At 36.4% G+C, this 23719-nt stretch overlaps 1 protein-coding gene across 1 annotated transcript; it reads right to left on the bottom strand.

The window, feature by feature from the left end:
* Positions 1 to 7161: 7161 nt before the first annotated feature.
* LOC111983167 (ribonuclease II, chloroplastic/mitochondrial) lies at positions 7162 to 23684 on the bottom strand. Its single transcript, XM_065777901.1, has 15 exons — positions 23482 to 23684; positions 22465 to 23080; positions 21955 to 22114; positions 18726 to 18839; positions 18550 to 18627; positions 18348 to 18479; positions 15887 to 16108; positions 15420 to 15602; positions 14656 to 14718; positions 14470 to 14576; positions 14248 to 14397; positions 12429 to 12588; positions 11255 to 11650; positions 10944 to 11175; positions 7162 to 7992 (listed from the first exon to the last, which is right to left on the bottom strand). The coding sequence occupies exons 2-15, from the start codon at positions 22737 to 22739 to the stop codon at positions 7874 to 7876; spliced, it is 2391 nt and encodes a 796-aa protein (XP_065633973.1). The 5' UTR covers positions 22740 to 23080; positions 23482 to 23684; the 3' UTR covers positions 7162 to 7873.
* Positions 23685 to 23719: the final 35 nt, after the last annotated feature.

Below are 23719 nucleotides of genomic sequence, written 5' to 3'. Positions count from 1 at the left end.
TAATAACCTACCATTTAAGATTTATTGTGAAAGTATTGTAAAAATATTGTGATAGTATTTCTCAATTTTAATTTCTCATTCTTTATTTTATTTTTCCTTTATTTCTTTACTTTTTTTTTTTCATCCATATTTCCTTCTTCTTCTTTCCTCTTTATTTATTTATTTTTTTTCCATCCATATTTCCTTCTTCTTCTTTCCCCCCCCCCCCTCTTTTTATCTCCTCACACACGTACCCTTCTCTTTTCTTTTCTTTTTTCATTCTTTCCCCTTTTTTCCCTACAACTTCCTCCCGAACACTCCAGTTCCGTAGAGCTCTCTTTTTGTTTTCTATTTTTCTTCTTCCTTTCTCTCTTTTCTCTTACCATTTCGTCTACAAGTTTCTTTCCCTCTATCCCATCAAAAAACACAAGTTTATGTTGGGCTTTGTGGAACCTAGTTTATGTTTGATCCGGTTGACGACCCGACTCGACCTGAATAATGTTGTGTGGTTTTTAATGGGAGATTTTCTGAGACTTAGTCCATGGAGTGGAGGCTTGGGCCGACAGGATATAATTTTTGACAGCTTGAATAATTTTTAGCCCGTTTTGTAGCCCATTGTAATCCTATACGCAAGATATAAAAGCTGTTTTTGTGATTAGGGTTTGTAACTGTTGGCATGTTTTTAGAGAGAGAGAAAAACACTGTAGCCGCACTTTGTATTTTTTTTTTTCTGATAATAGTGAAATCCCTACAACTCTGTGAATGTAGGCAAATTGCCGAACTATATAAATACTGTCTTGTGCTTGTGATTGTTTTTCTTTGACGTGTGTTTTCTCTATTTTTTTTTCCTCACAGGTTGGAATTTTGGTTGAATTCCTAACAACTGGTATCAGAGCCTAGGGTTAGATTTGAGTGGGAGCAATGGCAGAGGAAGCAGGAAAGGCGTCTGGAATAGAAAAGTTTGATAGCACAGACTTCGCGTATTGGAGGATGCAGATTGAAGATTATCTCTATGGGAGGAAATTGCATCTGCCTCTTTTGGGGACAAAACATGAGGTAATGAAGGCTGATGAATGGGCTCTTCTTGACAGACAGGTATTGGGAGTTATCAGGTTAACTCTATCTAGGTCTGTTGCTCACAATGTTGTAAAGGAGAAGACCATGGCAGATCTGATGAAGGCTTTGTCTGGTATTTATGAAAAGCCGTCAGCAAACAACAAGGTGCATCTGATGAAGAAACTATTCAATTTAAAGATGGCAGAGAATGCATCAGTAGCACAATATCTGAACGAATTTAACACTATCACAAATCAATTGTTGTCTGTAGAAATTGATTTTGATGATAAGATTTGTAATCTGATCTTCTTGGCTTCTTTGCCAAACAGTTGGGAGGCAATGAGGATGGCAGTAAGCAATTCTACAGGAAAGGAAAAGTTTAAGTACAATGATATACGAGATTTAATTCTGGCTGAGGAGATTCGCAGAAGAGATGCAGGTGAAACCTCAGGATCTGGTTCTGCCCTAAACCTTGAGACAAGAGGCAGAGGTAATAACAGAAATTCAAATCGGGGTAGATCGAGATCCAAAAATTCTAATCGGAACAGAAGTAAATCTAGATCAAGCCAACAGGTACAATGCTAGAATTGTGGGAAAACAAGTCACTTTAGGAACCAATGCAAAAGTCCTAAGAAAAAGAATAAAGATGATTATGCTAATGTTGTAACAAAAGAGGTACATGATGCATTACTTCTTACAGTAGACAGTCCACTTGATGATTGGGTTTTGGACTCAGGAGTTTCGTTTCATACCACTCCACACCGAGAAATCATACAGAATTATATTGTAAGTGATTTTGGTAAGGTGTATTTAGCTGATGGTTCAGCATTGGATGTTGTAGGTATGGAAGACATTTGGATATTGTTGCCTAATGGATCTGTTTGGTTACTGAAGAAGGTTCGACATATTCCTGACCTGAGGAGGAATCTAATTTCTGTTGGACAACTTGATGATGAAGGACATGCAATACTATTTGTTGGTGGTACTTGGAAGGTTACAAAGGGAGCTAGGGTATTGGCTAGTGGAAAGAAGACTGGTACTCTATATATGACCTCAAGTCCAAGAGACATAATTGCAGTTGCTGATGCAAGTATTGATACAAGCCTATGGCACCACAGACTTGGTCACATAAGTGAGAAAGGGATGAAGATGTTGTTGTCAAAAGGAAAATTACCAAAATTGAAGTTTATTGATTTTGACATGTGTGAAAGTTACATCTTAGGAAAGCAGAAAATGTGAGCTTCTTGAAAACTGACAAGACACCGAAAGCTGAAAAATTGGAGTTAGTACACACTAATTTATGGAGGCCTTCTCCAGTTGCATCCCTTGGAGGTTCAAGGTACTACATCACTTTCATTAATGGCTCAAGCAGAAAGGTATGAGTTTATTTTTTGAAAAATAAATCTGATGTATTTAAAACTTTTAAGAAGTGGAAGGCTATGGTTGAGACAGAAACAGGTTTGAAAGTAAAATGTTTGAGGTCAGATAATTGAGGAGAGTATATAGATGGAGGGTTCAGTGAGTATTGTGCTGCACAGGGAATTAGGATGGAGAAGACCATTTCTAGAGCACCACAGCTGAATGGTGTGGCTGAGCGCATGAATAGAACTCTTAATGAGCGTGCTAGGAGTATGAGGTTGCATGCTAGACTACCAAAAACTTTCTGGGCTAATGCTGTTAGCACTGCAACTTACCTAATAAACCGAGGGCCATCAGTTCCCATGGAGTTCAAACTTCCTAAAGAGGTTTGGAGCGATAAAGAGGTAAAGTTTTCACATTTAAAAGTTTTTTGTTGTATTTCTTATGTTCATATTGATTCTGATGCTCGTAGTAAACTTGATGCAAAGTCTAAAATATGTTTTTTCATTGGCTATGGTGATGAGAAATTTGTCTATAGGTTTTGGGATGAACAAAACAGGAAAATCATCAGAAGTAGAAATATGATATTTTATGAACAAGTTATGTACAAGGACAGTTAAACTGTAGTCTCAGATGTTACAGAGATAGATCAAAAAAAATCTAAATTTGTCAACTTAGATGGATTTACTGAAATTACTGTCCAAAAAAAGGGTGAAGAAGATAAGGAGAATATAGATTCACAAGTAGATCAAAGTACACCTGTAGCTAAAGTCCGTAGATCTTCCAGGACCATTAGCGCTCCACATCGTTATTCACCTACTCTAAATTATCTCCTGTTGACTGATGGTGGTGAGGCAGAGTGTTATAATGAAGCCTTGCAAGATGAGAATTCAAGTAAGTGGGACTCAGCCATGAAGGATGAGATGGATTCCTTGTTGGGGAATCAGACATAGGAACTGATTGAATTGCCAGTAGGAAAGAAGGCTTTGCACAACAAGTGAGTATATAGAATAAAGAATAAGCATGATGGTAGCAAATGTTACAAGGCTAGATTAGTTGTTAAAGGGTTCCAGCAGAAGGAAGGCATTGATTACACAGAGATATTTTCTCCAGTTGTGAAGATGTCAACAATTAGACTGGTGTTGGAAATGGTGGCTGCAGAAAACTTACATCTTGAGCAGTTGGATGTGAAGACGACATTTCTTCATGGTGACTTGGAGGAAGACCTTTACATGATTCAACCAGAAGGGTTCATTGTTCAGGGACAAGAGAATCTAGTTTGCAAACTGAAAAATAGCTTGTATGGCATAAAACAAGCTCCAAGACAATGGTACAAGAAATTTGATAGTTTTATGCATAGAATTGGGTTCAAGAGATGTGAAGCTAATCACTGTTGCTATGTTAAGTTTTTTTGACAATTCTTACATCATATTACTATTGTATGTGGATGATATGCTTATTGCAAGGTCTTGCATTGAGGAGATTAATAATCTAAAAAAGTAATTGTCAAAACAGTTTGCAATGAAGAATTTGTGAGCTGCAAAACAAATCCTTGGTATGAGAATCATTAGAGACAAGGCTAATGGTACATTGAAGCTTTCATAGTCAGAGTATGTGAAGAAAATTATCAGCAGGTTCAACATGAATGAAACTAAACCAGTGAGCACACCCTTGGGTAGTCATTTCAAATTAAGTAAAGAACAGTTATCGAAGATAGAAGAAGAAAGGGACCATATGAGCAAGGTGCCCTATGCCTTAACTATTAGCAGCTTGATGTATGCTATGGTGTGTACAAGGCCAAATATTGCACATGCAGTGGGAGTTATGAGCAGATTCATGAGTAGGCCTGGAAAGCAGTATTGGGATGCAGTCAAGTGGATTCTGAGATATCTAAAGGGTTCATCAGATACATGTCTTTGCTTCACAAGTGCAAGTTTGGAATTGCAAGGTTATGTAGATGCTGATTTTGCTGGTGATGTTGATAGTAGAAAGACACTACTAGGTTTGTATTTACTCTGGGTGGTACAGCTATATCATGGGCTTCAAATTTGCAAAAGATTGTTACTTTGTCTACCACAGAAGCTGAGTATATTACAGCAACTGAAGTTGGAAAGGAGATGATTTGGCTACATAGTTTCTTAGATGAATTGGGTAAGAAGCAGGAGATGAGCATTTTACATAGTGATAGTTAGAGTGCAATTTTTCTTGCTAAAAATTTGGCTTTTCATTCAAAATCGAAACATATACAGACAAAATACCATTTTATCCGGTACCTTGTTGAAGATAAGTTGGTAATACTTGAAAAGATATGTGGATCTAATAACCCGACAGATATGTTGACTAAGGGTGTCACTATTGAAAAGCTAAAGCTGTGTGCAGCTTCAGTTGGCCTTCTAGCTTGAGGACAAGAGGATGAGTTGTAGGGATGAGGGATTGCTTTTGGAGGATAGCGGTTGATATTGGTGATTGAACTAGTCTCCAAGTGGGAGATTTGTTGGGCTTTGTGGAGCCTAGTTTATGTTTGATCTAGTTGACGACCCGACTCGATTTGAATAATGTTGTATGGTTTTTAATGGGAGATTTTTTGAGGCTTAGTCCATGGAGTGGAGGCTTGGGCCGACAGTCCTAAGTCGTAGCCCATGGACAAGCCTCCTTGGGGGTCTGGGGGCAATGCCCCTAGAAAATTTTTTTTTGCTTGTTTTCTAGCCCATTGTAATCTTGTGCGTAGGATATAAAAGCCGCTTTTGTAATTAGGGTTTGTTACTGTTGTCGTGTTTTTAGAGAGAGAAAAAAACACTGTAACCGCACTTTGTATTTTTTCCCTGATAATAGTGAAATCCCTATAACTCTGTGGACGTAGGCAAATTGCCGAACCACATAAATACTGTCTTGTGCGTGTGATTGTTTTTCTTTGACGTATGTTTTCTTTATTTTTTGTTTCTCATAGGTTAGAATTTTGGTTGAATTCCTAATAGCTTAAAGGTCACACACACCACACCATTTGATTCTCATCAAACGAAGATAGAGGGGGGAATCGCCAAGGGAGGAATGGGTTAGATCGGTGCTTGATCTTTGCCTTCACCGCCGCCTGTCTTCCTCCCTACTATTGCTTGATCTCTTCCCCATTGCCAACTACATGAGGTAGAAATGGGTCAGATTGATTTTTGTTTTTTTGGTTCTAATTTCATTATTGGGTTCCTTTGTAATAAAATGTTTGGGCAATTTGGTAATTGAAGACATACTCTCAACATTAATATTTATGAACGTGAAATGGCTTTTGCAAAAGCTCCACTTCGGTCTGTTGTGTTAAAATTTAGTTTCTTCACATTTGTAAAAGTTGCGTTTTACAAAAAGTAGCTTTTAATAGTCTCACCAAACGCATGATTTATTTATTTAGTTTTAAAAAACACCTTTTGCCTCTAGAAAGTGCAACCAAACGGGCACGAAACCTATCAAGGTTAGTAGCAGGCTCCAAATAGGAAGGGTTGCGCATAAGAAAATCAGAAATAATCACAAGCCCAGCCGCACCAGGAACAAAAGAGATAAAAAAAAAAAAAAAAAAAAACTAAAGCAGATACTAAATAATAATAAAAAAAGTCGTACCAAGCTTTAAAGGCGAACCTGTTAGATAAAATTCTAAAATCAGATTCTAAAATGTAAAAACATTGCCCAAAATCCTTGATGTAGAACGTTTTAATCATAATTTTTTTTGTGATACCGTCTACCATTCAGTTGCAAAATCCAATTCTATCTTATTTTCAAATTAGTGGGAACATGCCTGTTCCATCTCTTTTAAAGGGAAGGAATGGTCTAGAAACAGTCTTAGGCATAGCAATACAAACAAATATAGTAAAAGTTTAGTACTTTCTAAGCTAAATGTGTGAACAAAAGAGAAATATAAAAAAATATTAAAAAAAAAGTGTAAAAGAAAGGATTTAAAACTCCATGCTCTCGGCTCATGCTCACTAGCGTCTTGGATAGGGCTGAGTGCATAATAATGGCTCATCCAGATCCCTTGCTTCCACAGGCTTGGGTCTAGCAGGTAAAGTGTCACTATAGTTATGTTCAGGTAGAAGACGCAAACTCAAGTCTCCACCCTCTATGCATTTTTTTTTCATTATAAAAAAAAAAAAAAAAGGAACGCTGATCAAATAAAAACTAAGGCAGAACAAATCACTAATATAAATTGCGACAAAACATGTACGTTGACAATAATCTATGAGAGTAGATCAGAATTATAAAAATGCATATGACCCCCCCAAAAAAAAAAAAAAAAACATTACCAAGATTTAGAGGCTAGACTTTGTACTACAGGAGAAATTATAAGATCCACATGGTGGACAAGTGATGTGGTTCACTATTCTACTAAAATTGTCATTTGTTTAAAAATGTTAGTTAGAAAAATTTTTTAAACATAAATTAATTTCTCATTCAGCAATTTTAAATAAGTGGAAGTTTTTTAGTGAAATGGTGAACAAATAACGTGGTCACCAGAGGACTCTATAATTTCTCGTACTACGAAATTATAAGATCCACATAGTGGACAAGTGATGTGGTCCACCATTCTACTAAAAACTGCCACTTGTTTAAAATTGTTAGTTTTTTTAAATAGAAATTAATTTCTGANACCCTTTTTCTTTTACAATTATATTCGCTTATATTGTATGGATTTCTCTGAACAGTTTTCACCATATTCCACAACTTCCACTGAAGGCCAGCAAAACTTCGATCGAAGTGACTGACAATTTCACATGATACAACATTATTACTTCTCCTAGTAAAATTATTCATTTGGCTAACTAGTACAAATCTGTTCATCTACAATGTAATTTGTATGAATTCGTGACTGAAAGATCTTTGCTTTCACTGCTGTTTGGTTAAAAGGGAAGAGTGTGACTGGAAACTATACCACATGTTAAAAAAATTACTTACACAAAAAGAGATCTGCTATAACGGTATACATGACTTTAGTTTGTCATGCTCCTCATAGGAACAACTTTGAAGAACATAATGAACATACAGAAATGCTGGCCCTGAAAAATGAATGACCAACCCATCTTACGTGTATTGACCAAAATCTCCAGAGCTCAAATGCCATTAGTCAATTTGAATTGGAGCAACGCTTTGAAGCTATTCCTGCAGAAAATAATTTGAAGCAGTGTATGTTTGTCACGCAATGCAACATTGGCAGTCACTTCTGCAGTTGGTGATTATCATAAACATTCATCTTGAAAAGTGATGTTTGTATCTGTTTTGCAGTACGAGATTCTGATCACTTTCAAAGATTTGCACAAGCTATGATGCCTTGATAATCATTCTGTCAAACAAAGAATCTGAAGCTAGTTAATTCCCATTCTCCCAAAATCACAAGAAAGGCCAACTTTAGTATTGGTGTGAATGGAACCAATACAACCACAGCAATATCAGAGAAAATACTTTTATGATGATAAGATCCAGTCCAAAGAATCTTTTCTAGCCCTCAAATAACCTCCTTAAGAGAAATAAAATCATCACGTGGATGAGCTTCATCCACCCGAACTTCTACTTCATCTCCAATCTGTGCTCCAACAGACACCCATGCAGAAGCTTGAAATCCACCTGAAAAATTTAAACATCGACTAAGCACTTCAATCAATATAGTCACAAGGAAAGCAATCAACAATCTGCAGTGATGGAAACCACTAGGGTTTTAGATTTTCAAATCAAAGAATAAATTATTAAAATATATTTTTTTTATAAAAATAGTTGAGGTGGGAAGGGATAAACAACAAACTATGATAGATATGCCAGAGACAAAAGCCATACACCTCATGAATGCTACATATAGTATGATGGCCTATCTTCTTGTTGCATATTCTGCTTCTTTTTGGCTTAATACAAATGAAATTTTTACCTTCCCAATTTCTACCATTACATTTAAAGCTCACACCAAGGGCAGGGGCAACTGGTAAATTGATAAAATGCATTAGAGCATTCACATCAGCATGTGTATTTTACACATCTATTTTTACACTAAAAACCTACTTTTTTCTATTTTACACCTTCACTTTTACAAAACACCTACATCAATTCATTTATTTTACAAGTTATTCCAATAAAATATACATTACACTCTATTTTTTTATTATTTCTCACCAACCAACTCCCTCTTAAATACGCGCCCTCTCTCTTCTCTCTCTCTCTCTCTATAAACCCATTTTCTGATTCTCACTCTCTCACTGTCTCTCTCTCCCTCTCTCCATCTCTCTGGCCTTCCTCCCAAATCACAAAACGCCGATCCCCTCCGCTTCGCTCCGACGCTCCACTCCACTCCGACGCTCCATTCACATCAGCTTCGCTTGCTCGGACACTCCACTCCGCTTCACGCCGATCCGCTCCACTCCACGGAGCTTCGCTCCGATCCAACCCAATCCGCTCCGATCCACCAACGCCACATCTCCGATCTACACTCCGCTCCATCAACGAGCTCCGATCGTTCCAGTCAAGCTCCGATCAGTATCTTTCTTGTTTGTCTGTGTGGGTTTGCTTGTATGTGGGTGTGTTTGTGTATCTCGTTTTTTTTTTTTTTTTTTTTTGAGCAAGTGAATCTGTGTTGATCGGAGCTGAGCTGTGTGTGGATGTGTTTGTGTGTGAGTGTGTTTCTGTGTATCGGAGGAAAAAGAAGAAGATGAGAAGTGGTGAGTTTGTTGAGCCCGGAGAAGAGAGAGAGAAAAAAGGAGCGAAAAAAAATAATAAACTAATCTATACACGATTTTAGACATTTTTAGAGGAACTGATGCAATGTAATTTTGAGCCAAAATGTGTAAAATCAGCTTCTTTTTCTATTTTACATGATTTTACATACACTGGTGTGAATGCTCTTAGGGGTTTTCAAAGTCTATGTGAATTGACAACTTGGGTTTTGCAGATTATTATTATTATTTTTGATGGTTATGCTTTGGATTGGGATGTTGAATTTCGATTAATAGAAAAAAAAAATAATAAATAAGAGTTGGGTTATCTCTAAAATTTCAACTTGTTTACTTCTGTTGGTTTGAAATTTCTGATCTCCCGTGTAAAAAAAAAAAGGGGGTTTATTTATTTTTAATCGGATATAGTGATATAGTTGACAATTGATGTTGCATAAAAAATTATTTTTTATTACTCTATTTTACACATCTAGTTTTTTCATCCAATGTGATAACTATAGGGACCTAATTGACCCGAAATTGAAAAATTATGGACCAAATTGACCCAATTAAAAAGTTAGGAGTTAACACTCTGAGATGCCATCACTCTATAGGTTGGTATGCGTAGGGGTGTGCATGGGTCGGGTTGAGAGAATTTTCTGACCCGACCCACCATGGTGGGTAAAAAAAAAATCGACCCAACCCAACCCATCACATAAATCCAACCCAACCCACATGGGTCGGGTTGAACCCATGGGTTTGAAATTTTATTTATTTATTATTATTAAATTGAGTAGAAAAAAAATATAAATATTAATATATTAAAAAAACCCAAAGATTAGTATCGATGTAATTCCTTAAGGGTAAACAACATCAATAACTAAACAACAATAGTAATTTACCAGAGTTTGTGTGAACTAATTGGCTTTTATATAGGATAGGAAGAGCTGGTTATTTTAAAAAATTTATTAATTATATAATACATATTATATATATAATTAGTATTAGTAGGAGGAAGTACTGCTCTACAGTTGTTTGCAGATTTCTATTGTTCACACTTCACATCATCACCAAATATCTTTCTCAGCTTCAACTTGTAAACCTCAGTCCTATTTCTCTAGCATGCCCATAGGAGGGCATTTATATTGTTTATATATGCCACCTTCAGATCAACTTAGCACATCTTTATTCCATCAATGACCAAAGTGTTACCATGGCCGATACTCTTACAATTCAATCTCTCCAACTAGGGGTGTGCAGCGAACTGCCAACCCGCCAAAACCGACCCGATCCAACCCAACCTGCCAAGTTGGGTCGGTTTTTAAGGGTTGGTAGGTTGGGTTGGGTTATGAAATTTTTTTAAACAGTGAGTCAAATTGGGTTCAAGTGAGTCAGATTGGGTTTAGGTCATAAGATTTACAAATCCGCCTAACCCATTCCGACCTACCTATATTTAATATATATTTAAATTTAAAAAAATATATTATACAATTTTTTATTTACTTTTTTGCCCCTCTTCCTTATATAGTTTGTGTTTGTTTGGTGTTGTGCTCATGATTAATTGGATATAAATTTGTTCTTATTTGTAGTGGTGTTGTTCTAATTTTCAATTTAATCATAATAATAGTAATTAAAAAAAAAAATCTGTCCAACCCATGGGTCCAAACCCGACCCAACCCAATCCATGTGGGTTGGGCTGGACCCTTGTAATGAGTTGGGTTAGGTTGGATTTTTTAACCCACCATGGTCGGTTGGGTAAAAAAAACTCCTCAACCCGACCCATGCACACCCCTATCTCCAACAAATCCTGGACAGTTTGCACTACTTGACATAATTTATGAGACAGATTGCTGCATTATAAAATTACAAATTGCTAATTACAGCGTACCTCAACTAACAATAAGGCTGCAATCCGATCTTTAATAAACTTAAGGATCAAGGCACGATATTTTCTTTCTTTTGGTTGACTCCTTAGGTATTCTAAGATCCAATACCGAAGACTGCTGCTGAACAGCCTCTTTGCTAATCTAGAATGCATGTTTAAAATTGATGCCATCCCTTCTAGCTGGCCAGCTGAGAAAGGAGGAGATTCACCTCTAAGATATGCTTTGACCTACATACACATAAAAATGTTAAAAACATACACATATATAGGGAATTAATATGCAACAACAGGAATGAAAGAAATGAACCTGATAATGAGCTAGGAGATCCATATATCTACGAATAGGAGATGTAAACTGAACATAACCAGGGAGTCCCAAAATCCCATGGCGTATGGGCTTCCTGAAATCAATTTCAGCAGCACGCATTAATTTAACAATAGCAGAACTCCTAATGGGTCCTTCTGGAAGATGTTGAAATAAAGACACATCAATATTTGACTGGGGCTGTCCCCTGTAGGGTAAAGAAATGTTGTTGCGAGAACCATATGTGGCTATAACTTCCCCACAGAGTAGCATCATCTCAGTGACCAGTCGCATGGCAGGGTCTGCTTGGTTTTCAACATAGAGATTAATAACAGGCTCTGGATCCTCTGGGTTAGCCACCTTGATGCGTGCTTCTAACGTGGCTGTGTCAACTGCACCCTGAAAATGCATAAAATGTCTTTAAAAAAAATAAATCCTTACTCAAAAGTGGAGAGGGTTTTAATACAGAGGAAGTGTATCAAAACTACTCCTAAAGAATAACAATCTGAAATTCCCTATATCTCCATTAATTCCCTATAGCATAAGCTTTTGAGCCTTACAAATTTACATGTCATTATTCTAATATATATTTTTAATAAAATTTAAATCCTATTCTATATTTAAACCCTCCATTAGAATCTTAGCACATTATATTTTCTTTAAATGATAGCATATATAGTTTCATATACAAACACAATTATAATAAATGTCCAATGCTAGAATATATAATTCTACGTAAAAACACAATCATAAAAAAATATCTATTAATGACTATCATAATTATTGAATTTCATATTTATATAATAAATAATAGATAAACAAAATCATATTATGTTAAAATTTTATGTGCATCGCATAGGTAATCGACTAGTTTATAATAGTTTTAAACTTTAGGGTTCAATTTAAAATTTTTGGAACTATAGGGTTTAATTTGAAACCACCCTTAAAATATAGTGTTTAAAATGTAATTTACCCTTTTCTTTTGATCATTCATGAACATCTTTGGATTCTACATGAATTTAATTCATACCAACCATAACATGCCTCCTCAAGGTCTATGGCTATGGATATTTGGAACCACCAACAGATTTATTAGGACTTCAAAGAACTCTAGATTCTCTTTTTTGATAAATTAAAGAACTCTGGATTCTTTAGAGTTGATTATTCTTAGTAAAACCTGTTGTTGCCGCCATTGTAACCGTAAAGTCGCTGCCTCAGATAGAATTTTCAGTTCAGTCTCCTCTTCCAGGTTCAAATGAAGTAGTTCAGATGCACTCTCGTATGTCAGCATATAGGTGGGTTTGATGACTGAGTTGTCCACTGAGAATTCTGCAATGCTACAAAAGCATCTAGGGCATCAAATAGACGTCATATAAAAAACAATGAAAAAAGAAAAATAAATAAAGAAGCTTGTAAATCCCGTGTATATGTACAGTTTCAAAAAGTGTAAGTGATGCAGAACATGACAATCTTTTTGTGCCTCCCGCATCAGTAATATAAATTGATGGTAATGATAATAAGAAAATTGAATAATTGTGTTGGCCAAACATACTCTAAATTTGTTTAACTGCACCACATATCAGGCTAACCTAAAAACTCTTAACATCGTATTCAGACATCCCAATAGCACTTAACTTTAGTGTTCCAAAGAGCAATTTAAACACAGGTTTCATCAAAGAAATCTAGTGCCAAGGTGATCTTCTGAATTCCTAAATTGCCTTAGTTTTAACAATTTCCAGTAACTATGGAATAAATAACATCACAAACATAATTAACTCTTCTTAACTCATGGGCGTTGCCTTTGAAGGAATACTAGGGCAGGGTGAGACAGTTTCTGTCAATATGTGGATATTGAGGTGGGGGACACACACGAGTAAGGTTTGGGCATAATACATGGGGTGGGTGTCATTCTTTAAATTAGTTGTACCCTGACCTTTACGCTTGCTCAATTGGTAAGAATGCTTCAGTCCATTCTGACATGGATAGCCAATTAGACAGGGAAGGGAAAATCTCGAATATGAGGTTTCATAAGAGATTTTCATGATTGGGAATTAGAGTCAGTTAAGTCTCTTCCCTAAATCTTATATACTCCAATATCCCTAGGAAAAGAGGCGTGATAAATTGAGATGGAGATCGAAAGGAAGTGGAGCCTTAATGTTTGCTCCTATTATGAGGCTATCCAATGTACACCAACTACTTTCTATTGGAAGAGTGCTTGGAGTGTTAAGGCCCCTAAAAGGGTCTCATTATTTTTTTGGACAGAAACCTGGGGGAAGATTATTATATGTGATAATATGATCAAGAGATGTTTCTCCATAGTCAGCTAGAGTTGCATGTATCAGTGTAGTGGGGAGAAGGTAGATCATCTGTAGATCCATTGTGATGTTGCTTATGTATTTAGATCTTTTGGGATTTAATGGGTCTTATCAAGGAGGGTAGCTAATCTCTTGTACAGGAGGAGGAATTGGCTCACAAAACACTCATCTGATATTTAGAACTTTGTCTTGTCATGTTTGATATGGCTACTATGGAAGACACAAAATAGCCATATTTTTTAAGAAACAAAAAGATCAAAGCCTGAGTTGGAATCATTGCTGATTCAAACTCTGTTTGATTGGTCTTGTGTGTGGGGTTTTACAAATAGCTACTCCCGTCTAGATTTCACAGAATCACTTATTTTTGTGCATAATTCTTTTATAAATCTTTAAGGTTACAGTGTACTCATCATCGTGAGCAGAAGTATTCCATGAATAGGTATCATTACTTATCAAAAAATAAAAAAACTCATTTCAGATACTATGTCAAACATATGGCTTGTTCATGTTCCAGAACACATCCCCCTTAAAAACTCAGCATAGCATATTTCTGCATGGGATTTTATGGCATACAGATACACACAAGTGGGTCCATATCTTCAAAAGTTCAATTAACATACTAATATATCATCTGATTACAATAATTTCTAAAGAAAACAAGACAATAAACTATCAGTTTACCTGCCATCAGAACGCAGCACAACAGATGCCGTAACAGCATTGCAGATCTCTCCTTGTTTCAAACTCATTCCTTTCATGGCAAGGTTCTCCGGAAACATAGGATAAGTGGCAGTTGGCAAGAATATAGAAGTTCCTCTTCTCATTGCCTCCCTACAAATCTATTATCAAATACAAGTATAGCACAATAATAACTAATATCTCTAATAATATCTCAAAACCTACCTGTCTACCATGCTCCCAGGTTGTACAAATCTAGCTGCATCTGCAACATGTATCCAAACTTTAATCCGGCCATCTTGCAACCTTGTTGCACTCAGGGCATCATCAAGCTACATAAAACTGTTTGGTTAGCATTTAGACGCTGTATTTTGATGCTACTTCACAGAAAGCAGTCAAAATGTGAATTACCTCGTCGGCCTCATCAACATCAATGGCATAAACCTTCAAATGAGTGAGATCTTTTCTGTAAATCTAAAGACCAGGAACATCAAATAAGCATAGCAACAAGAGACCCTGAAAGTCTAATAAAAGAATTCATGTTTCAACCAATCCTTGAGCTTTTTCCCATAAGGTTTAGTTTGGAAAAACCAAGCAGAAAAGTCTCTTCACTGCATAGAAGGATTGACTAACTACAGTCATAACAATTTGGGGAGTAAGAAAATGGATTCTGAAAGTTTTTTCTCATGGTTTTCCTAGAATGATTGTATTACAGGTAGACATACCAAAAATGATTTTAAACCCTAAAGTTTAATGGGGGTTTCAAATTAAACCTTGAACTTTTAAATCTGTTTCAATTCAAACCCTGAGTCCTGCAGTCAGCGATAGAGAGAGACAAGAGGTTTTGAATTGAAACAAATTGAAAAGTTTAGGGTTTAAGTTGTAACTTATGAAACTATAAGGTCTAATTAGAAACTCCCTAAACTATAGGGTTTAATCTGTAACATGTGAAACTATAGGTTTTCATCTGAACCCTTCCTAATTTTTTTTTTTTTTTGATAAGTAAATATTAAATTTATTGAAAAAGCTCAGATCAAGAACATGGGGGAATACAAGAAAAGAGAGCTACAGAAAATAAAACAATTAGCTAAAGAAACCCCCCCTGAATTATAAGGTTTAAAATGAAATTTTCTCTAATATTTTAAAATTATTTCCAGTCCAGTACGCAGGCCTACCTCATCTGGATCAGATGACTTGGACAGAAGACTTTCAGCAGCCACTATTATCTCATCTGAATGATCAGTAGGAATATTTAACTTTAAGAGCTCAAGATTGACATGTACGGGAAAATAACCGATATCTATGAGGAGATTTACAGCTGATGATGCTGTTTTCACCAGTCCCATTGCCTTAAGGATCTGAAATGAAAAAAAAAAAAAAATACAAGTTGGACCAAAAATAATTAACAAATTGGGTATGCAGTGGATATACATGGGTCAGAAACATTTTTTATTTTATATTTTAAGTAAAAAAAGGATAAAAAAATCAACACCTAAGAAACACCATCATAAGATCATTGCTTCCAACTAAAACCTTCTAGATCAATAGAAAACTCATCTTGATCAGCCATATATTTTAGTATAGAAGAAATGTAAATTTACATGTCAAACTAAAACAAACTCAACAAACTTAGAAAAGTTACCATCCCGGCTGTCTTCTTTTGGTCATCATTTTTGCAGGCATCAATGGCATAAGATTCAAGAGATTCAATTTTGTGTCTAATTTTCTCTTCAGCCAACCAAGAAGATTTGCGGGGTTTAGCTTTTGAAGGCATATTCTTAGCAGATTTCAGTAATTGTATAAACTCCTGAAGTTCTTGCTCAGCCGCCTCCTTTGCAAGCTTCCAGCGTAAAAGTTCTTGTACCTAGTTTTTCAAACAAATGGGATTCCATGTTATTAGAACTATTGAATTAAAAGGAGGCAACCAAGCATTGTATAATGTATTACTCTGCTAACTAATTAAAGTTCCACAATTTCTGATACATGTCAAAATATCATTACAGAATTTATAAAACAAAAGATATTACACAGAGTGAAGCATCACTAATTAAATATAGACTTGGTTTCAGTACAATGTATAATAGTAAAGACCACGATGAAAAGCAGAAGACAGAGAAGAACATCAGTTAAACAGGATAAGGGAGAAATATTTTCAACTTGAAAGTTGGCAAGTGTTAAGCATTATAGTGTAGGCTGGCTAATTCCATGACAAATTTGTTTGTATTTTTGGGTTTCAAATTTCATTGTTTCTATGTAATTTTGTGGTTTGAAATTGTACAAGTGCAAAAGAGAAAGTTGGCTTAAGTGTTTTTCATCCCTACGAACTGCAATGGAATGAAGTGATGATGGTACGGAAATCAAATTTGAAAGCAGCTGGTCAGTGAGTGCGTACCCAGCTCACCTCCTATTTGTTCTACAAACTCTTCAGCACAGTAGGGAATTCAGTTACAAAATTCCCTGCTGTACCAGCCCCTTTGCCTATTTATTTAAGCCCCAATTCCCACAAATTTGTAAACCTAATTCCCACCTGAAGATCTAGAGAAAACCCGTACCTCCAAGAGCTAAATCCTCCAAGAGCTAAATCCATAGTTTTCACTCTATCCTCTTCCTCTCAAAATTGCCAAATCCATGAGAGGAGATTGAATCCTTCACACATAAATTATCCTTTAGAGAATTTATGTTGTTTGAAGCTTTGGGAAGCATTGGTCCGGAGCTAGAGTGGAGAAAGGACTCGTGGAGTCAATTGCTAGCAAGAGCTTGGAGGGCTTGAGTACATCTTTCCTACATTACTTAGAGGGTTTTGTTAGTAAATTGTACTGCAACTATCTATTCTAGTAGATTATTTTCGGTGGTGAGGCTGCAAAGAGGTCTTTCTGCCCGGTTCTCAGGTTTTCCTCTTCAATAACACATTCATGTGTAGTGGCTGAGTTTTGATTGTGTGTGTGGGTTTTCAATTGTGTTTTTATATGCTTTTATCCATGCTTAAGTTAATTGGTTAATCACTCACATAATTGAACTTAATTGTTAGATTAGCCAAAAATTAAATTAGCCGTAATTGGGATTGAAACTTGATAATACTTGCTACTTAGTAGGTTGCCCACTTTTCTTAGCAAGTCCAATTATGTATTTTCCAACCACCCCAAAAAATCTGAGTTAATCAAGATCAGCTAGGCGTCCATTTAGATGAGCTGGTTTCAGGTAGCCAAAATCAAACCCAGTACGCTTAATTTAAATTTGAACATGTAGTATGATCTTAAAATTTAATATGATTCAGTATATTTAGATTGGCTGACAGACACTAATCAAACTAAAATCCTAACAATTGTCTCATGTACAAATTGTTCTGTTTTAGACTTTTAGTTGAACCAATTCTCATCCACTCCCAGGCCCACCAATAGGAAATTCTATATAAGGGTGGCCAAGCTGAACACCTCTTAGGCTAAGATAATCACATTCAGAAAATTAAGTCTTCCTAATCTGCCAGTGACACGGAATATGTCCAGCTGCTCAGCAGGGAGCAACCTTGAGAAGTGGCACAGAAAAAAGGGGGGGTTGGAATGTAATTCCAGTCATACACTATTGTAACCAATTTATTTCACTTTTGCAAGATGACATTGACCACGACAACAATTACCAAAAATTATGTAGAGCATGACCACCATCAATGTGCACAAGATACAGCCTTGTTATGCACTCACAATTAAGATCCTTGATTGGTGGCTTTTCAAAACTGACCAGATGGTTTATCAATCACCCCTCCTAACACCTATTGAAAAACCTCCACTTCGGAGTTGTGATATCCTCCAGTGAAGTTTCTTGCTTTGATCTATTCCATTCTTCAAAGCAATTAAAATTACCAAACCAAAATACAACAAATCCTAAACAATCTCAAAACATCTAACAGAAAGATCATTCAAAATAAAGGGTAGTTGTTAATGTCACACAAACTACACTGATTTTCAAAGATACCTGTGCATTAGCAAATATATTAAATAAAATTTCCAAACCATGGCCATGAAAATTATTCTGACAGTTAAGCCAAATTATTCAATTAAGAAAGTCCACAGATAGAGAACACTGTCAAAACCAAATATAATGTGTACCTGCACAGTAGGTCGAGGTCCATATATAGCACGTGAACCTTTTGTCTCCAGCACGCTGAAATATGTTTCATCTTTTGATAGCAAAAGGTGGGCACAATAGCTTTCAAGGGGCTCTGCACTACCAAAAATCATCTGCAGTATAATCAATGGTCATTGTAGAGCAATGGTTTAGAAATTGGATCCCTAAATAAAAATTTAATACCTCTGCTAATTCTTCGGTTGTCACTGACTTATTGTTTTCAAGAAGTTCAACCCAAGCAAACTCCAGAAGTGCTGGATCCTGCATCAAATCAGTAAGTACTGACTTTTATCTTTTACAAAAACCACCCAATAGAAAATGACAAATTTGATAGAATTATTCCACAAGCAAGAACCAACCAAGTTATCCTGCGCTTTCTGAATAAAATCTGAAATCCCAGTATGATCAAAATTCTCAATGCCTGGAACAATATATGTAATTTGTTGAGGTTTAATGGAGGACGTGACACCATTCTGCCAATGGGAAAACCCCCGCCAAAAAAAAAAAAAAAATTAATTAAATATAGACTTGGTTTCAGTACAATGTATAATAGTAAAGACCACGATGAAAAGCAGAAGACAGAGAAGAACATCAGTTAAACAGGATAAGGGAGAAATATTTTCAACTTGAAAGTTGGCAAGTGTTAAGCATTATAGTGTAGGCTGGCTAATTCCATGACAAATTTGTTTGTATTTTTGGGTTTCAAATTTCATTGTTTCTATGTAATTTTGTGGTTTGAAATTGTACAAGTGCAAAAGAGAAAGTTGGCTTAAGTGTTTTTCATCCCTACGAACTGCAATGGAATGAAGTGTTGATGGTACCGAAATCAAATTTGAAAGCAGCTGGTCAGTGAGTGCGTACCCAGCTCACCTCCTATTCGTTCTACAAACTCTTCAGCACAGTAGGGAATTCAGTTACAAAATTCCCTGCTGTACCAGCCCCTTTGCCTATTTATTTAAGCCCAAGTCCCACAAATTTGTAAACCTAATTCCCACCTGAAGATCTAGAGAAAACCCGTACCTCCAAGAGCTAAATCCATAGTTTTCACTCTATCCTCTTCCTCTCAAAATTGCCAAATCCATGAGAGGAGATTGAATCCTTCACACATAAATTATCCTTTAGAGAATTTATGTTGTTTGAAGCTTTGGGAAGCATTAGTCCGGAGCTAGAGTAGAGAAAGGACTCGTGGAGTCAATTGCTAGCAAGAGCTTGGAGGGCTTGAGTACATCATTCCTACATTACTTAGAGGGTTTTGTTAGTAAATTGTACTGCAACTATCTATTCTAGTAGATTATTTTCGGTGGTGAGGCTGCAAGGAGGTTTTTCTGCCCGGGTTTTCCTCTTCAATAACACATTCATGTGTAGTGGCTGAGTTTTGATTGTGTGTGTGGCTTTTCAATTGTGTTTTTATATGCTTTTATCCATGCTTAAGTTAATTGGTTAATCACTCACATAATTGGACTTAATTGTTAGATTAGCCTAAAATTAAATTAGCCGTAATCGGGATTAAAACTTGATAATACTTGCTACTTAGTAGGTTGCCCACTTTTCTTAGCAAGTCCAATTATGTATTTTCCAACCACCCCAAAAAATCTGAGTTAATCAAGATCAGCTAGACGTCCATTTAGATGAGCTGGTTTCAGGTAGCCAAAATCAAACCCAGTACGCTTAATTTAAATTTGAACATGTAGTATGATCTTAAAATTTAATATGATTCAGTATATTTAGATTGGCTGACAGACACTAATCAAACTAAAATCTTAACAATTGTCTCATGTACAAATTGTTCTGTTTTATACTTTTAGTTGAACCAATTCTCATCCACTCCCAGGCCCACCAATAGGCAATTCTATATAAGGGTGGCCAAGCTGAACACCTCTTAGGCTAAGATAATCACATTCAGAAAATTAAGTCTTCCTAATCTGCCAGTGACACAGAATATGTCCAGCTCATGGAGAATGATATGGCAATCGAAGGTTCCTCCAAGGATGGCTTTCTTTTCTTGGTCTGCTTCCTTAGGTAAGATCTTAACAACAGATAATCTTCGTAAAAGACGAGTGATGGTACTTGACTGGTGCTATATGTGTAAGAGGTGTGGGGAGTCGGTGGATCATCTTTTACTTCATTGCTCTATAGCTTGGGATTTGTGGTCCATGGTCTTCTGCTTGTTTGGTATTCAATGTGTTATGCCTCGTACTGTTCTTGAGTTGTTTGAGGCTTGGCAAGGAAAGTTTGTGCGACATCGTCATATTGATGTTTGGAGACTAGTGCCTCACTGCTTGATTTGGTGCATTTGGCGTGAAAGGAATGCTAGAAGTTTTGAGGGTTGTGAACGCTCTTTGCTAGAGATTAAGTCTTTCTTCTTACACACTCTTTTTGAATGGAGTGTGGTTTTTCTCATTTTTCTTGTTATTCTTTTTCTTTGTTTCTTGACTGTTGTTCTTTTGTTTCTTGATTTGTGCCCCCATAGTACATTCCCAATGTACTCGGTTTGGCAATCTTTCTTTTATTAATAATATTCTTACGTTATTTATCAAAAAAAAAAGGGAATATGTCCAGCTGCTCGGCAGGGAGCAACCTTGAGAAGTGGCACAGAAAAAAGGGGGGGTTGGAATGTAATTCCAGTCATACACTATTGTAACCAATTTATTTCACTTTTGCAAGATGACATTGACCACGACAACAATTACCAAAAATTATGTAGAGCATGACCACCATCAATGTGCACAAGATACAGCCTTGTTATGCACTCACAATTAAGATCCTTGATTGGTGGCTTTTCAAAACTGGCCTGATGGTTTATCAATCATCCCTCCTAACACCTATTGAAAAACCTCCACTTAGGAGCTGTGATATCCTCCAGTGAAGTTTCTTGCTTTGATCTATTCCATTCTTCAAAGCAATTAAAACTACCAAACCAAAATACAACAAATCCTAAACAATCTCAAAACATCTAACAGAAAGATCATTCAAAATAAAGGGTAGTTGTTAATGTCACACACAAACTACACTGATTTTCAAAGATACCTGTGCATTAGCAAATATATTAAATAAAATTTCCAAACCATGGCCATGAAAATTATTCTGACAGTTAAGCCAAATTATTCAATTAAGAAAGTCCACAGATAGAGAACACTGTCAAAACCAAATATAATGTGTACCTGCACAGTAGGTCGAGGTCCATATATAGCACGTGAACCTTTTGTCTCCAGCACGCTGAAATATGTTTCATCTTTTGATAGCAAAAGGTGGGCACAATAGCTTTCAAGGGGCTCTGCACTACCAAAAATCATCTGCAGTATAATCAATGGTCATTGTAGAGCAATGGTTTAGAAATTGGATCCCTAAATAAAAATTTAATACCTCTGCTAATTCTTCGGTTGTCACTGACTTATTGTTTTCAAGAAGTTCAACCCAAGCAAACTCCAGAAGTGCTGTATGGGAAAACCCCCACCAAAAAAAAAAAAAAATTTGTTAGGCTAATAAAAAGCTTACTTATTCTGATGCATTTGATTGATTGAATAAACAATGAGTTACAACACCTAGCAACCTATTCAACATGCCGCATTTAGTTGTTTCTACTAGAACCTGATCGGACACCATCCAGTTCTTTTTGCCATCCGGTTTCTGAGCAACTGCCAATAAGACCCTATCAGAATCCTTCTTGAACTCCAACAGCAACCCTTTCTCTAGCACTCGGTTCGCAAGCTTGTCTTCAAGAAGCTCTCCACTGCTTGTTAATCCCATTCTGCATAATCATATGTATTATATTAAAGACGCAGCACAATCAAAATCCAAATTAGTTTCTAATTTTGCTACTCGGAGCTTCACCTCAGTCACATAAGACAACTCATCACCACTATTGTTGAATGTTTCAGTGCGCAACCTAGTAACTAAATAATTATAAATAGCAAAGATAAAATTCCTTCTATATGATTTTCTCAAGTAAATGCTCTGAAAATAAAGCAAATAAAATTTATTAGAAACATTTTCCTCTTAATTTCCTACAATTTCTCAGAAACCAAACAGTTCGTAATCAAAATTCCATATACAACGTAATTACAATTAAGCAAGAGGGTTTAGTTATAAAAAACCTACTTGGAGGCAGCGTAAACTCTCTTCCTTTTGCGCATGAATTCGAGCTCTTCCATGACGCTATCGACGAGACTGTGAACCGAACAGCTCCGAAAACCGCCATGGCCGAAAAGCTTCTGCCCGGACCGGAATGCATGGAACCGAAACCCTAATTTGGAGTATCGGCGAAACTGCAAGTTCCTGTAATGGTACAATCGGCACCGAACCGCCGCGGAGAAAGGAGGAGGCGAAGCGGAGCGAAAGATGGAGCAGCTGTTAACGGCTCTAACCGCCATCATTGAGTAATGTAAGTTAAGCTTTTAGTCCTTTTGGTTCATAGAAGATTGAGAAAATCGAAACCTATTGAGTACGCGAGCAAGGAAGTTTTCTGTTCTTACAGTTTGAGAGAGTGAGAGAAATGAGAGGAAGTGTTTTTCGCTGCTTGTTGACGATAAAGCTGTAGTGTTGGAGATTTTTGTAGATGATGTTGTTACTGAAATGCCCTCGTTGAAGTCTTGTATTTGATTTCTACCGCCGTGAAGAGAGTCCAGTGGGCTTTGATTATGGGCTTAACTTGGCACTGTATTTGGGCTCATGGCTCTGTCGTTGTACTGCATTATTTAATTGGGCCCCGCACTCTCTGTGTATAAAGTATAAACGAAGGATTGAGGTTCAAAGTAAAAAAATTAGGCTGTGTTTGGTGTACTCATTTCCATCACTCAATTCTCAAATTTTGTGAGCCTAACCTCAAGTTTGCTTATTTGGTTTAGTTTTTGTTCTCAATTCTCATAACTCATTACTAAAAAAACTAAGTTAAAGTTGTGGAAACTGAAAACAAATTTTGTAAGTTTTTAGGTTGTAAGAATTGAGTTATAGTAATAGTCTTATGAAAAAAATAAAAATCAAACCACTAGAACCCACTCTCATGACTCCTCTCAATGACTCTCTCAAGTCTGACCATATTTAAGAGCCCCAACGGCTCTTTGTGAGTTGCTGAAAATTCAATTAAGTCTCATTATTCTACACAAAGACACTACTCACCTCATAAAACTTTTGCCTTGCTCATCCCACACACAAAATAAAAAATCTCATCTCTGTCTCTAGCTCTAGCATTTGAAGAAGGGCTCCTCCTTTAGATTTCTTAGCTTCAACTAAAGAAGGACTCATTCCTTCGATCTCTCGGTGAATTTCTTTGATCTCTTCATCCTCCGTATCAAGCTCTCTTTGATCTCTTGATCCCTCATCTCTTTCTGCTACAGTGTTTAGTCAGCTCTTAGAT

This window comes from Quercus suber, unplaced genomic scaffold, assembly GCF_002906115.3.
Source record: "Quercus suber isolate HL8 unplaced genomic scaffold, Cork oak 2.0 scaffold_168, whole genome shotgun sequence".
Taxonomy (NCBI): Eukaryota; Viridiplantae; Streptophyta; class Magnoliopsida; order Fagales; family Fagaceae; genus Quercus; species Quercus suber.
This window is presented reverse-complemented; position numbering and strand designations above follow the sequence as displayed.